This window comes from Drosophila eugracilis, unplaced genomic scaffold (assembly GCF_018153835.1).
Source record: "Drosophila eugracilis isolate 14026-0451.02 unplaced genomic scaffold, ASM1815383v1 contig_2088, whole genome shotgun sequence".
NCBI classification, from domain to species: Eukaryota; Metazoa; Arthropoda; class Insecta; order Diptera; family Drosophilidae; genus Drosophila; species Drosophila eugracilis.
Window position 1 is genome coordinate 6643003 of NW_024572964.1, and position 13725 is coordinate 6656727.

A 13725-nucleotide genomic window follows, 5' to 3' on the forward strand; every position below is an offset into this window, starting at 1 on the left:
GGTGCGCTGAAAATACTGGGAAATGCATGCGGCTTCTTATAGTAGAACATTAAGTATACGCGGTGTGGCCACTCATTGCATTATCAGCTGCCAGCAAATACCAATGGACTCACGTGGATCCTCCATTCATACAAACCCGTATTTACCTTTCATACTTACGCAGTCACAACTATTTTCTTTTGCACCTGTTGGCTGGCTTCCCACTATTTACTTTAAAACACTTTTTCTTTGGAAATTTTCAACTTTTTTGCTTTGCACATTTATTTGGGTTTCTAACATTACACCGGCATAACGAAAACAAAAAGTACTCGTTAAACAATTACTGAGTTAAACTAATTTAAATACAAGCTGCTTAAGTGAAATGCACACTCAGACACACACACACACAAAATTGCTGTCAAAGTGCATTTTAAATATGCTAATTAAATGGTTTTTTTTCTGTTTACCTCCTTTCAGTTTTCCTTTGTTTTTCCCGCCATCTAACTGTTTTGGTACTTGTATTTCTGCAATTTCATTTTGAGCACAGTTACAGTAACAGCGGTGTCCATTGTTCGTTCACGAAGTGAAGGAAATATATATAGTCGGGTATTTAGGTTTGTCGCAACAATGGCTTAAATTTGTGTTCTAGTAATTAAAATGCTGGCCGAGACTTATTCATCTGGCGCTACCATTGTTCTCTGGCCCATTGTGGCCAGATATCCCCGATATACATACATACATATATATATATATATAAAATGATACGGCTAAGTAAGTATCAAGAGTATAAATTCGTTATATATTTGGCTTTGGTTGCAATGCATCGCTCATTCGTATTTATCTTACAGGTACAAGTACTCGTTTGACTTTATCAAAGTCATTTACTTAGTTAGATTTTGTTTTTTTTTAAGAGTAGACATTGTATACAATCTATAATACCTATAAGATACACTGGTTTAGACATTGAGACATTAACGCAATTAGTTTAATTCGTCGATAACTTAAAAGTCTGACAGCCATCACAATTCATTTGAAATTCAATCGGGTTTGATTGTGCTTTCCCCCAATTTTGAGTTGCAAATCCGTTTGTTAGCATTCAATACCCGCGGCATGACCTTTGCTCTGAGTGTCTTTCCCTGAAACTATGTATAATTTCCCTATCGAATTACCATTCTGAGGGGCCTTTACATTCCACCCTTTCTTTGTACTAATTTTGACCTTGTCTCGGCATCTATATAATAGGACTGCCCCTTATTTATCCGCTGTCATATACATACATATATCATTCCTTTCTCTCCTCTCCCTGTCTAAACATCACATAAGCTCATTAAATATGTTTACTATCACTACTACTCTCGTTGTTCCTTGTCCATTTTCCCAAAACCCAACGGATTTCCCTGGTTCATTTCTATTTATTATTTTCATTTCAATTGTAGGTTCATCAATGACATTGCATTCAGCCCAGTTAACAATGCCATTGGCATCTATTATTGGAGAGAGAAATTACTTTGCTTAAGTCCTGTTGCCCTGCCTGATTTCAGTTGCCTCTATTATTTCCACATACAAGTTAGATTAGTTTGACAATGAAACTTGAGCCAATCCATGCAATTTATGATTAGTCATATCAATTTGAGTGAACAATGTTCAGGATTTTCCATTTTCCATTGCCATGTTTAATGGCAATACAACACTCAAGTGTAGTTTTCAATGAACAATTAATATTTAACTTATTAAGGTAAAGTAAAATTAATGCTTGGCAATCTGTATTTGACAAACATAATTTGAAAAGCATAGTTTAAAAAGTCGTAGCTATTATCATTTTACAGTAAACTATGCTTAAATCAATATTTAATGAGTTTCAGATATGGATATGTTCTCCTAACGCTCTTCTATTTTACAATTAAAAACTTATTTAAAACGTTTTAATCAAGTTAAATCTACAGACACTCTTTGTCATTCCTTGCATATCAGCATACATTTTCTAGAGCTCCTTTAGAACTTACTCTGCTCCATGGCACTGCTCACCGAATTATTAATCTCGGCCACAACGACTATCTCCTCGTTCTCCTCCGTTTCCTCGGGCACCATCATCAGATTATTGTTCATCAGGTAGGTTTCCATTCGATGGTCACCTGCTCCCCCCTCAGCAGTGTTGCTGCTCCGCAATCGATGGGTAAACGAAGACCGAGATCTCGTCATATAAGAAGATCTGGTGGTGGAGACCCTTCTCAAGACACCACGTCCATAGATGAGCATTCGTACCTCGACACGAAACCGCGGATGAGTGGCTGCATAGAGATAGGGATCCACACAGGCGGCTGTCTTGCAGAAAAGCGCGGGAATCATTGAACCCAAAGGGGTGATATGGCGCTCTAGGCCAAAAACACCCATCATGGCCACAATGGCGTAGGGTGACCAGGCCAGAAACCATAAACCAATAATGGCGGCCACAATGAAAGCCAACTTCTGCTCTGTTTTGGCCTTGTCCTTGTTCGATTGAATTCGACTCGCGGTGAAGACCACCTTCAGGATATAGAAGTAGGAGTACACAATGGCGGTCAGTGGGATGCAATAGGCGGCTACGAAGAACAAAGCCATAAAGATGCGGGCGGGAGTCTCCTTGTTGAGATAGTCGAAGCTGCAGGTGGTTAGAAATCCTTCAGGCACATATACCGAAAGTCCAATGTCCAGGGCCGGCATTACCGCAAAAAGAATGCTATAGCACCAGATTAGCAGGATAATTAGATAAGAACGCAGGCGGGAACAGCGTCTCAAAGGCTGAAGTGGATGCACTACCACATTGTACCGGTCCAAAGCGATGGCGGTGAGGGTACCGATGGCACAAGTGCCACTTAGGCCACCCACAAATCCGTACAGGCGACAGGCTGCGGGTAAGATGGTGAACCACAATTTATTGGATTTACAAAACTCTTTGAAATAAAGTAAGATTTTAAAAAGCTTTACTCTTTGATTTTATTAAATAAAAGATTTTTGTAAACTAAATTTTGATTACCGGATACTTCAAATACTTTTCCCTTGTTTTTAAGCTTCCAAACCACAAACTTACCTATATCTCCCAGTGCCGGGCCCTCCTTGATGTTGTTGTATATGGCAATTGGACATTTGACGAGCATCAGAAAGTCGCAGATGGCCAGGTTCATCACCAGAATGTTGGCCGGAGTCCGCAGAGATTTGCGGTTGGCAAACATGAAGATGACAAAAGCATTGCCTACACATCCCACCACCGAAATCAGGCAATATAGGGCGGCCATTACCAGGAAGGTGCTCGACTTAGGCGGCTCGAACTGCAGCCAAAAGGGATTCACCTTGGCTATGTAGCTCAAATCGTATTTGTCACGGTAGTGAATGTAGCTGGGATATGATGTGTAATTGCTGCAGAAATAAAATAGTCATTATTAAACAAATTTAATGGCTATTTAAAAAGATATTGTAGACGTCGTAATGAAAGTGCTGTTCTCTTCTGAGGTCAAATACGAACTGTTATTTATCCCTTTAACTTATTCTATCCTGATCGTGCGAACGGGACACACATACTGTTTGTTAGCAGAATCTTTATGCAAGAGTAAGTAAGAGGTGCATTGTGTTCTTACGCTAACTGTGTAAAGGATAAGTTAGTGTGACCGCTTCCCACAATATTTTTTTTAAGCGATTAAAAAATAATATGTGTGTAATAATAGCATTTTAAATACCTACTTTTATATAAAATATAATCAGAGAATTTTTCGTTTTAATAATAGCATTTAAAGTAATTACACTAAAAACGAAACTAAATTGCTGTATTTTAAAGACAAAGCTTAATTTCCATAAAAAATGACAATTAAAGCTTCTGTTTAAATATCTGATTACTCTAAGCATTTAACTAAAAATCCAATTATCTAAGTAATTGTAATCTCTAATAATGTAGCCTCTTAGTAAAATTCCTCATTTAGTTAATCTTATTATGCTTCCCCTGGCAGTTTCACAATTTCCATGGCCATATTATACACTAGAATTCTAAGCACATTAGTTTGAATGTAGGTCCTAGAAAACTAAGTCTAGCTTATCGCGATGACTTGTTGAGCCAGTCATAAGCATGTGCGTTAAACACGAATGTGGATGTGGGTATGCATATACGAGTAGTTTGCCCTTACCTAAGTCCCGTTGAGACGCTGTCATTCACGTGCTTGTCATGGTCCTTGTCCACATTCACCGCTGTGGATGCCGGCGATGGATTTCCCGTCGTCGTGGATGTGCTGCCAGTTGGATGGCCATGGCTCGAGTTGGCCAAAATCTCGGAGAGCGAAAGGGCACCGGTTAGCCAAAAACTGCTGCCACCAGCATCTGTTGTCAGTGTGGGCAGGGTCGTCATGATGATGGCCTCCATGACTAGGTTGGTTCTTGGCTTCACCCAAATATTTACGAGCTACTCCAAACAGGAGGTGGAACGTGCCCGCAAAGGTGGACGCGAAAATTACGCTTATTTACTTGCCACCGCCTCGGCTGCTGCATTTGGCAAGGATGTCGTGTTGTGTCGCCGCCACTGGGATGCCTTCAGTTGCAGTGGTGCGATGGTTGATGGCGATGATGGTTGAGGTGGTGCAATGTGGTTGCAGCGGTCACGAAGCATTTTCCGTTTGCTAAATGCCAAAGGGGTTAGCTGCAATTAGCCTGTCCGCCGGTGACCCTAAAAGTGGGACAAATAAAATGAGAGTTGGCTTAATCGATGCTCTTATTTAATTAAGCGATGTAGGTTTTAGGTTGACTTCTTGTACTAATTCTAATCACAACTTAAAGGAGCAGTTTTTGGTTTAAGTTTTGTCTTAGCTAAACAGTTTTCAGGAATATTTTCTGTCATCAACATCTTTAAGAGCTTTCCTAAATCTTTTGATTTGGTATTAATGGGGATTATTTTTCTGAGAAGTCCCCATGCAGTACTTGATTAAAGCAGCGTGAAACCAATAAACTTGGCACGAACTTTTTTTTAAGACCATTAGGGAAAATACCGCAGGTGGGCGGTGGGCTTCAAACGAAAAAGAAGTTATTAAAAGCAGCGGGAAACCAATAACATTGTGTTAACTATTCGGTTAAAGTTTAACACAATGTCGAACTTAATATTTCCTCTACTCTTTACTGATTATTAAACTTTTTAATGCATTTTGCAAACCAAACTCGGTTAAACCGCAACTTGAAGTTAATTCAATTGCCGATAAGTGCGGGCCACAATTCGTGTTCGAATCCTTTGTTTTACCTTAGGTCTTTCAATGTAACTTGCATAAATTTGTAATTACTTTTTCGCTTCTATAGGCTATTATAGTTTTAGGGATAAGTTTGTGAGTTTGAATAAATCCCCTAGCTATTCAAACATAATATTTTTTATAAGCAACTTAAAGCCTTTAAATATACAATTTAAACTTCTTTCTATTTACATATATTGAATGCCTTGTCTAAAAATTACAAAAATGCGCATTGAACAAAATACGCAAATGCAGCTGAATTTTATTTTGTGAGGGGAAATTCTGTACATCAAAGCTGCGTTTGCGTTTAGTCAAAAAAAACATTTCAGAAATATGGAAATTACATAGGAAATTTGACATCCACCCTTTCTATTTACCATATCCTTTCACTCTCGCCAAAAACCAACAATAAACTTAAAATTCCGCTGCCTTTTAAATTGTAGAAAATCTGATTTTGACTGTCAGCTTTAAATTTTTTTGGAGTAAAGAAAATCAAACTTAAATTAGTTCCCTTTGACAAAGTTATTAATATTTATTAAAATTATCATAAACTAATTAGTTCATACTTGAGAGTATTACCCATTCGAACTCTAAAGATGCTCTCCTAGCTGTAGTTCATTTAGATTACTTCATGATTTCTTAACAACTAAAACGAAAACCAAAACCAAATCAAGTTTTGGGAAATGCATACAAATGATTGGATTTTGGACATGGCAAATCAATTAACGATTGATTGGGGTAGACAGTTCGTATTGGATTACTTATTATGTAAATCTTTGCGTAAAATGTATTTAATTGGGGAAACTTAATTGCTTATTAAATAACTCGAAGGCGGCCACGTGAACCCGGCAGGCTTTCAGGATACTCAGGTCTTGCCGCAAGTGCTTTTCCTCAACTGTGAAACTCAAACACAAACTTCTGGGGAAGAAGGAACCCGACCATAAACAGAACTTGGGCAAAGACAAATTCCGCAGCTGGAAACTTTCAGCCAACAGCAACACAGCAACTGCAGCTGTACAGGAATAACTTCAGCATCTGGAAGGGAACTACAAGTGACCTATGCCGCTCAAGCGTTTCCTTATTATATTTACAACACCACCGCCGCCAAAAACACATCAAAACAAAGTCAACGACTCTGCCTTTTGTATAATATCCGCTGTTATATATATAAATTCCAGTTCCGCTTTGAAAACAGCGCACTTTACCATTTAAATAGCACTAATTGGCCAATTGAAATTTGTCTTTGCTCTCAGACTCCCACAAAAGGGCACTAGTTTTTGTTTTCACTTTTGTTCCAACTGAATGCCAACTAAATTTCGTGGAAAATCGAATCGCTTTGCCATTGGAAGGGAAGGCAATTAATCATCTCAATAGGACAAGGGGAATATGCGTTCCTTTTTCGGTCAACTTTGCTTGCCTGCTGGCAATCAAAGAGCTTAAACAGGTCCTGTCAGTTAATTTGAAACGTGCACAGGCTGCTCTTGAATGCTCGTTAAAACTGAGGAGTTACGAGCTCCTGGAAGTCATTAAATCTGCATTTTGTATTTTTGGAAAATGTGTGTCAGTTATCTTATTTGATTCGATTTGTTTGGCTTTCAAGTACAAATTGACAAACAATTACTTTGTCATACTATTTTATCGGACAAATAAATACGATCATCTTTGTCGGTGTAGTAAAGAAAATACTGATATTTTGAGACACAAATCGGGACAGAGCGATTTTCGCATTTTTCATAAAATTTTACGAAAAATCTGAAAAAATGCACTTTTTGAGTGTGGTACACAGTTTGACGGGGAATTAAAATGCGAACTCAACTAGATATAACATTCCATGATACGATCATCTTTGGCTTAGTAATGAGGAAAATACTGATATCTTTAGACTCAAATCGGGATATTTTGGTTCACTAAAATTAAGTTTTCTTCTCTTTTTAAAGCTAATCATGTGTATTTATGCTTAACCTGTTTAATGGCAAGTATTTGGCACTTATCTTATTAATGTGCAAGCCATTAGGTGTTTACACTTCTAAATTGTAAGTAAAATTTAAATCTCCGGGGATTTAGATCGGCGTCCCTTTATATTCATCAAAGATTAGCCTATTTCATGCCATTTAGTCTTTTAGTAGCCGATTACGGCAATGGAGGGTCATTCAGGATCATCAAAGGACCCAACTGAGCAGAGAGTGCTGTTAAGATACCTCTTGTTCCTCAAACCTCGGAAAAATGTGCAGACAGGCGTGACTTGTTTGGGCCCATTCGACATTCATTCGATTAGACCAAGTTCTCTTAACAGTCAGGGCCGGAACACTTACTTTTTTTTTTTTTTGCAAATTATCCACTTGTTTCAGGCGCATTTGGTGCGTCAAGGCCATATATACTAAGGACTGATGACTGAGGACTAAGGACTAAACAAAAAACGGAACCATCACTTAGGCGCAGATTTTTGCATGACGGATATGAACATTTGGCTGGTTGGACTAACGTTTTCGCTGCCAGATGCATTTTGGTCTTTATTCTGCAGCCACAATTTCATCCGCTCTTCAAAATTTAATTACGAGTGGAAATGGTTAAAAAGTGTTCAGTTCTGTTTTGTCCTGCGGCTTTTGAATCCGCGGAATGATTGCGGATACAATTATCCAGCCACTTGCTGAAAATGTGGAAAAACGCTAACAACGGCTGGAAGAGAGCAAGAAAATAATTTATTTAAATTAAGTTTCAATTTTTGCTGGCTCTTTGGATTGCTGTTTTGCCGGCAGAAGCTGCTACTATTAATTACATTGTGAAGAGTTTTTTGCCTTTAAGGAGACATGATGAATGTTTAAGGAAAAAAAGGGGAAATGTGTTCTCATTTTTAAGTGGATTTAATGTTAAATTTTTAACCATAACTCATATTCAGCTGGGTTAAATGTAAAAAAGCCTTGGGTTTTGTACTCAGAAGGGGTGCCTTAAGCTAAACTTTAGTGGATTGAATGATAAATAATTTGTGTATTTGATTAATATTATATACACTTAAAATTCCTAAAAAACAATGTTCTTTTTTTTTTTTAAAAATCACATGGCAAAGTCACGAAATCACGTTCGTATATCAGCAATTTAAGTTACATTTTTTGTAAAACAAAATTTTCCCGACTTAGCACAAACCAAGCATCGCATGCAATCACAAGTGTCCGGAGTTCGGATCAGATGCGTAATGTGCCACTGTTTTGGCCAGACATTCTGTACTTAAGGGCTCCCCCCAGTGGGCGGGATACATGTCGCGCAGCTGATTCATAAACATGATATCTAGTCGCCATCCAGGCTTTAAGAGGAGGTAAACCTGAGTCGGGAACATTCTCCCATGTTGATTTTTCCATTTTTTTTTGTATATATATTTGTTTTTTTGCCATGAAAATCCATGAGCCCGCTCCCTTGGTATATTGATTTATGCTCGCGCAAGTTTTCATTTCACAATTTTCACTTATGTATGGCAGTTTATTGCAGTCCTCATCTGCACTCAGCCTGTCCCTCCTATTCCGTCTGTCACCCCCTTTATAGCCCATTATTCTATCCGCTGCACGTGCTCTGGTTCGGACTGGTTTTTCCACCAAATGTAAAGCTTTGCGGCCCAAGGCTGCCACAGAACAGAAAGTTCCACGTCGCCATCATCAACAGGATCTTACGGCCTAAACATGCATTGGACAAAAAGGTGGCATGGTTTTCAAAATACCTTACCATCTTGAAAGGGGTTAATACTTTAAGAAGATTTAAAGTGAAAAGATTTGAAACATTTAATTTATTTAAACTTTTTCATTTACATTATAGTAACATTATATATCTCGTAGTTCATTTTTCAGTGTAAAATAAAAAATTTAAATAACCTGTCATTTTTAAAATTGAATTTATGATGTCGACAAACATGACACTTGAGTAAACACAGAAGTTCACTTTTCATTAACGAAATCTGTGCTTCAAAGTTCCTGCTCTAGAATTACTTTAAAATTGATGATTTTTTATTCATAACGGTTGAAATCGATGTTATAAATAAAAGAAAATGAAAATATTAAAGTGAAAAATGTAATAATGATTTTAAAAAAGTTTAAACCACAACTCAAGTCAAACTTTTTCCTTCGTGTAACTACAATGAATGCTAATGCTGATGGCCCATGCCACTGAGATATGGATAGCACGTGGCTGTAACAGAGGTTTGCACCGCATTAGAGCATGTCAAGTATTCAATCTGGCCTGAATTAAGCCACACGGTGTCTTTAAGATGCGAATTGCCATTGTGACCAACCGGCGAACGAACCATCAACCATCATCATCCGTCGGTGCAGTGGCCGGAATGTAGGCAAAACAGTCAAGAGCACTCATTGCTCTGCATATGGGTATGTTGGCAGGGGAAATGAAATGGAAATGTAAGGAAAAGGATGAACTGCATATCTCTAAGACATCCAAAGAGCCATCTCCGAGGCCAACTGCTCGAGATGTGGCCCCAAGACATGCGGCTGACGTCCACTGAAGAAGACCACTTCATGCGACTTACAGTTTGGCCAAAAGAAAAGGTCTGGGATTCTAGGAAAAGTGCTGTTTAGAACGTCGCCACTCAGGTGTGTCGGCCGTAACAAAGATGGGGCACAAAGCCGAAAAGAAATCAGCCGAAAGGACTCAGATGGCCAGAAAGTGAGCAGTAGCCTGCACTTGTCCATTAATTCCAAGGCATTCAAGTTTTTCCTATTAGGAAAAGCCGCTTATTGCCAGCTGAGGAGACTCAAGTGCTTTGTTTGAATCTCTTTTTTTTTTGTTGCTAATAAAAATAAGCGTCTGCGAAGTAGACCTCAATCAAATTATTACGTATTATGTAAACAAATCTTCTTTTATAGAGTTAATCTCCAGCATTGATTTATTAGATGAAAAGGAAAACAATTTAATGAAGGGAAAAACCAAAAATATGCAAAGTGGAATTTTAATATACGCCCTTGCCAAAGGAATTTTACAGCAACTCCCACGATTTTCTGCATTCTCCATGTAATAATGTAATATTTTGATATAGTCTATATCCCTTTTCAATAAAAATAAACTAATTGAATTCGATATTAAACAGAGTTGTGGGAAAATAGTTCGATTAATACTTGCTGTTTGCTATTCCTTTGATAGAAACGCATTTTTGCCACTCCTTTGGCATACAAATACGGGTTAAATTGACAGAATTTTAATTTGCAATTTGCATCCATTCAAAGAGTTTGCAAATACTTTTGTATTGAACGAAACATTTGATAAGTAAATAGTCGCAGAGCTTGCTGATTGATTCTCAATTTTGCAAAAAGGAACAACGGAAGTCTTTTTGTTGCCAAGTAAATAAAGTTCGACAAATTGAAAGTTGAGCAAGTATTATCAGAAAGGGCAAATTATGTTTACAGAAATATGCAGAAATAGTTTTTAGAAACGTCTGTCCTCACCTTTTCTTATTATCAAGTTATTTGTTATTTTTTTTACTTTTCGTAAACTTAAAGGTCACTTTACTGATTTTTCTTTGTACGTTGCATTGCAACTGCGTTTCCACAGAATTATGTCCTCTTCTGGTTTCTTTTTTATTTCTAAGAGCACTTCGTACTGAAAAGCGCTGAAAGTTCACTTTTCAGTTTATCATCATTGGTAAGGTCCAAAAGTTGGTCAGCGCCAATGGCCAAGTGGCGCCAACTCAACCTTAAACTGTAACTCAATTTCCGTCGATTACCCGCTAAAAAGTTACATTCGTGGAAAATTTAAAGCAGCTTTTAGAGCCTTTGCGTTCCTTTGACAACTTAGCGGCTTTCACTGCGTAGGCTTAACTGTTACTTGTTTACACGCGGCGTATACGCAATTTTTAATTAAACCCGCCAATAGCTTAGGGATTATTATTCATACGACATGCAGATCCCAAGAGCTGCCCAGAACTACTGACTGGCTGAAGACTCGCGTGCGACTGAGTCCCAGGATACAGCAGCTGGTGTTTTTATCAATGAAAATTGTTGCTTGTCGGCATCCTTTTAGCCGAACGAAGGATGGCAAAGAGCATTTTCCACGAGCTAGCTGGCGCGAAAGAGAAAATCATTGATTGTCGCTCTTAAATGCAGCCTGCGGTTTTTTCCACCCAACATAAGTTGGCTTGTTGTCCTGTTGGCTCATATTTGCCAAGGCTATTCACATTTCATTACGGCCACTTGTGTGTTGTTCTTGAACTCTGCAGACGAAGAATGCCCCGAGTTACAACATTTGTGGGTGTTTTTGGAGGCATTAAGTATCGGTTTGCCGGTCATTCATTGGCCTCTGGAATATTGGATGGTGCAGGCGGTTTGAGTTTTAGGGGTCCACTCAGTGGGTTGTTCATTGATAAATCCGTATGGTCGCCTGCAGGTCAGGTGTGCGTGCCAAAAGAGCCGCAAACCCTACATTTGCAACTTTTAATTTAATATGCTAGTGAATGCCATTATGTTGATGCGGTATTAGAAACTGGAATTTAGGAGAGGATGTGGGAAAATAAAGGGTAAACTTAGTCCTTCTAAAAGTTAAGATTCATCTTAGCTTCGACAAAACCTAATCACAAAATTTACTCTCAAAAAGGTTTATTATTAGAACCTTTCATATTTTTTTTTAGATTAACATTATCGTATCTCATTCAGCTTATAAAGATTTCCAAGCTTAACTTCACTACACAAACTTAACATCAATCAAAAACAAATAATAATTACACAGTATTAACCAGTTTATAAACACCTTTGGTATAATATTTTCCGAGGAATGTATGCGGTTAACTGCGGAACGAAATAGTTAGAGTTCGAGCGGCGATGACAAACTGGTGGAATTTTGCTGGTTTGACATCGGCATGGACCGTTTGAGAGCCCGTAAATTGAGCAAAGCCAGCCGCAGCCGGTCGGCAGTTGCACTTTAATTAAAAATAAATACGGATAGAGGTGCCCCTTCATCTTTCCACCGCAGATTTGTAGTACAAATGCCAACCAGTCTAATTCTAATGATTATTGATGTGCCTGCTGATGACTTGCTTGGCTATTTACTTGTTGTTCTGATCCTGCTTTTTGACCTCTCCAACAATGGTTTGCAATTTGCCAGAGTCTGGCCCATGGCAGACTTTTCCACAATTAAGGCTAATGCTTCGGGTTACCTTTGTCCAGCCAAAACTCTTTACATTTCTGCCGATTTATTCATTTGTTATATTTTTTGTCGTAATTTCATGTCGTTTTTTGTAGCAAGCTGTTGGCAAGTGCTCTTGGCTTAGCTCGGACAAAGTCAGGTCTTATAATCACTGCAACTAAAAAACTTGTAGCTCTAATGGATGTTTACTTGCTTGATAATATGGCTTTGAAATACCCTTGCGTGTTTGGGATTAATAAATCCTGAAGGATGGCTTTAAAAACATGGTTTAGCTTTTGACTTATTAACTATTCTACTAACTTTCCTGTTTTCCATTTATTTTAATGAAACTTTTGCTTTTAATAATTTGAAATGTAAAGTGCAAATATGTAAGTAATATTTAAATGCCTTCAGGTACTAAAAAAGTGTGACATTTTTATGGACTGTTCGGCTTAAAAAATCGAATCCATAAATCCGTAAAAAATCTTAAAAAGGCCACCATTTCGTTTTATGATTATGACCAACTTTAGAAATCAGATACCATTCGAGAGATACGCTTTAAAGAGTATATTGCATAAAAAAGATTGGAATTCAGAGACACTTTTAAATGTGCCGCATAAACACACCACCGAACTTTTTCCAGGTTGCCTTCCTGGGTTAGATATTAAAAGTTTCGCTTTGTGGCAGTAAATTATACGACATTTACGCATTCGCCGCAGGTTGGTAGTACATATATATACCATATATATATATTTTGTTTTCAGTTTGTAACTCAAAGCACGAAAAAAGCACTTACTCTTTCTGTTCCTAATGCTATCTCTGTCTGCTGTTTTCGTCGTCAAATTTCCCTTCCCCGTTCCTAACCCAAAACATAAAAAATAAAACCCGAGCAGAGTAATTAGTGACTTTTGCAAAAAAAAAAAAAAAAAAAATAAGAATACAAAAAGAGTCTATTATAAAGCGGGGAATAAGCGTAAGTGTTCTGTGCTCAACTTTTCCAGATTGTAGACTTTGTGCTCGCCGTACCAGACATTTATGTTACCGCTTGACATATCACGGAGGTCGTTTTAATACACGCCTCACTCGCCTTTTCGAGTCTCAGCTTGCCCAGATGAACGACAATGCAAAATGTTTCACAGCTCCGGTTAAAATATTCCACTGCCAAAGCCAAACATCGCAGGATGAGTCACTGGCCTGAAAAAGTTCCCACAAAAGTACCAAAAAATTGGGAAAGAAAAAACCCAAGTATTAATAGTTATTAATAATCTGTTTCCTGGTTTTAATTAATTGGTTTATTGATATATTCGGATGGCGGTGAAATGGATTCATTAACTCACAGAATCTTAATGGTATTTAACTTTTTTTTATTTAATTAAAGCTCTATTGTTTTTCAACAAGTGGGCTT

The 13725-nt window shown here is 37.9% G+C and overlaps 1 protein-coding gene across 1 annotated transcript; it reads right to left on the bottom strand.

The window, feature by feature from the left end:
• Nucleotides 1-225: 225 nt before the first annotated feature.
• Nucleotides 226-11175, bottom strand: LOC108108233 (opsin, ultraviolet-sensitive). The gene is made up of 4 exons (XM_017216199.2): nt 10649-11175; nt 4131-4663; nt 3047-3372; nt 226-2864 (listed from the first exon to the last, which is right to left on the bottom strand). The coding sequence occupies exons 2-4, from the start codon at nt 4361-4363 to the stop codon at nt 1972-1974; spliced, it is 1452 nt and encodes a 483-aa protein (XP_017071688.1). The 5' UTR covers nt 4364-4663; nt 10649-11175; the 3' UTR covers nt 226-1971.
• Nucleotides 11176-13725: the final 2550 nt, after the last annotated feature.

Bases quoted from the DNA above. Each gene is read 5' to 3' on its own strand.
- LOC108108233 (XM_017216199.2), bottom strand. From the start codon at position 4,363: ATGGAGGCCATCATCATGACGACCCTGCCCACACTGACAACAGATGCT. The intron at 3,373-4,130 runs GTAAGGGCAAAC...TTATTTCTGCAG, and splicing joins AGCGTCTCAACGGGACTTAG to CAATTACACATCATATCCCA. The intron at 2,865-3,046 runs GTAAGTTTGTGG...TCTTACCCGCAG, and splicing joins CCCGGCACTGGGAGATATAG to CCTGTCGCCTGTACGGATTT.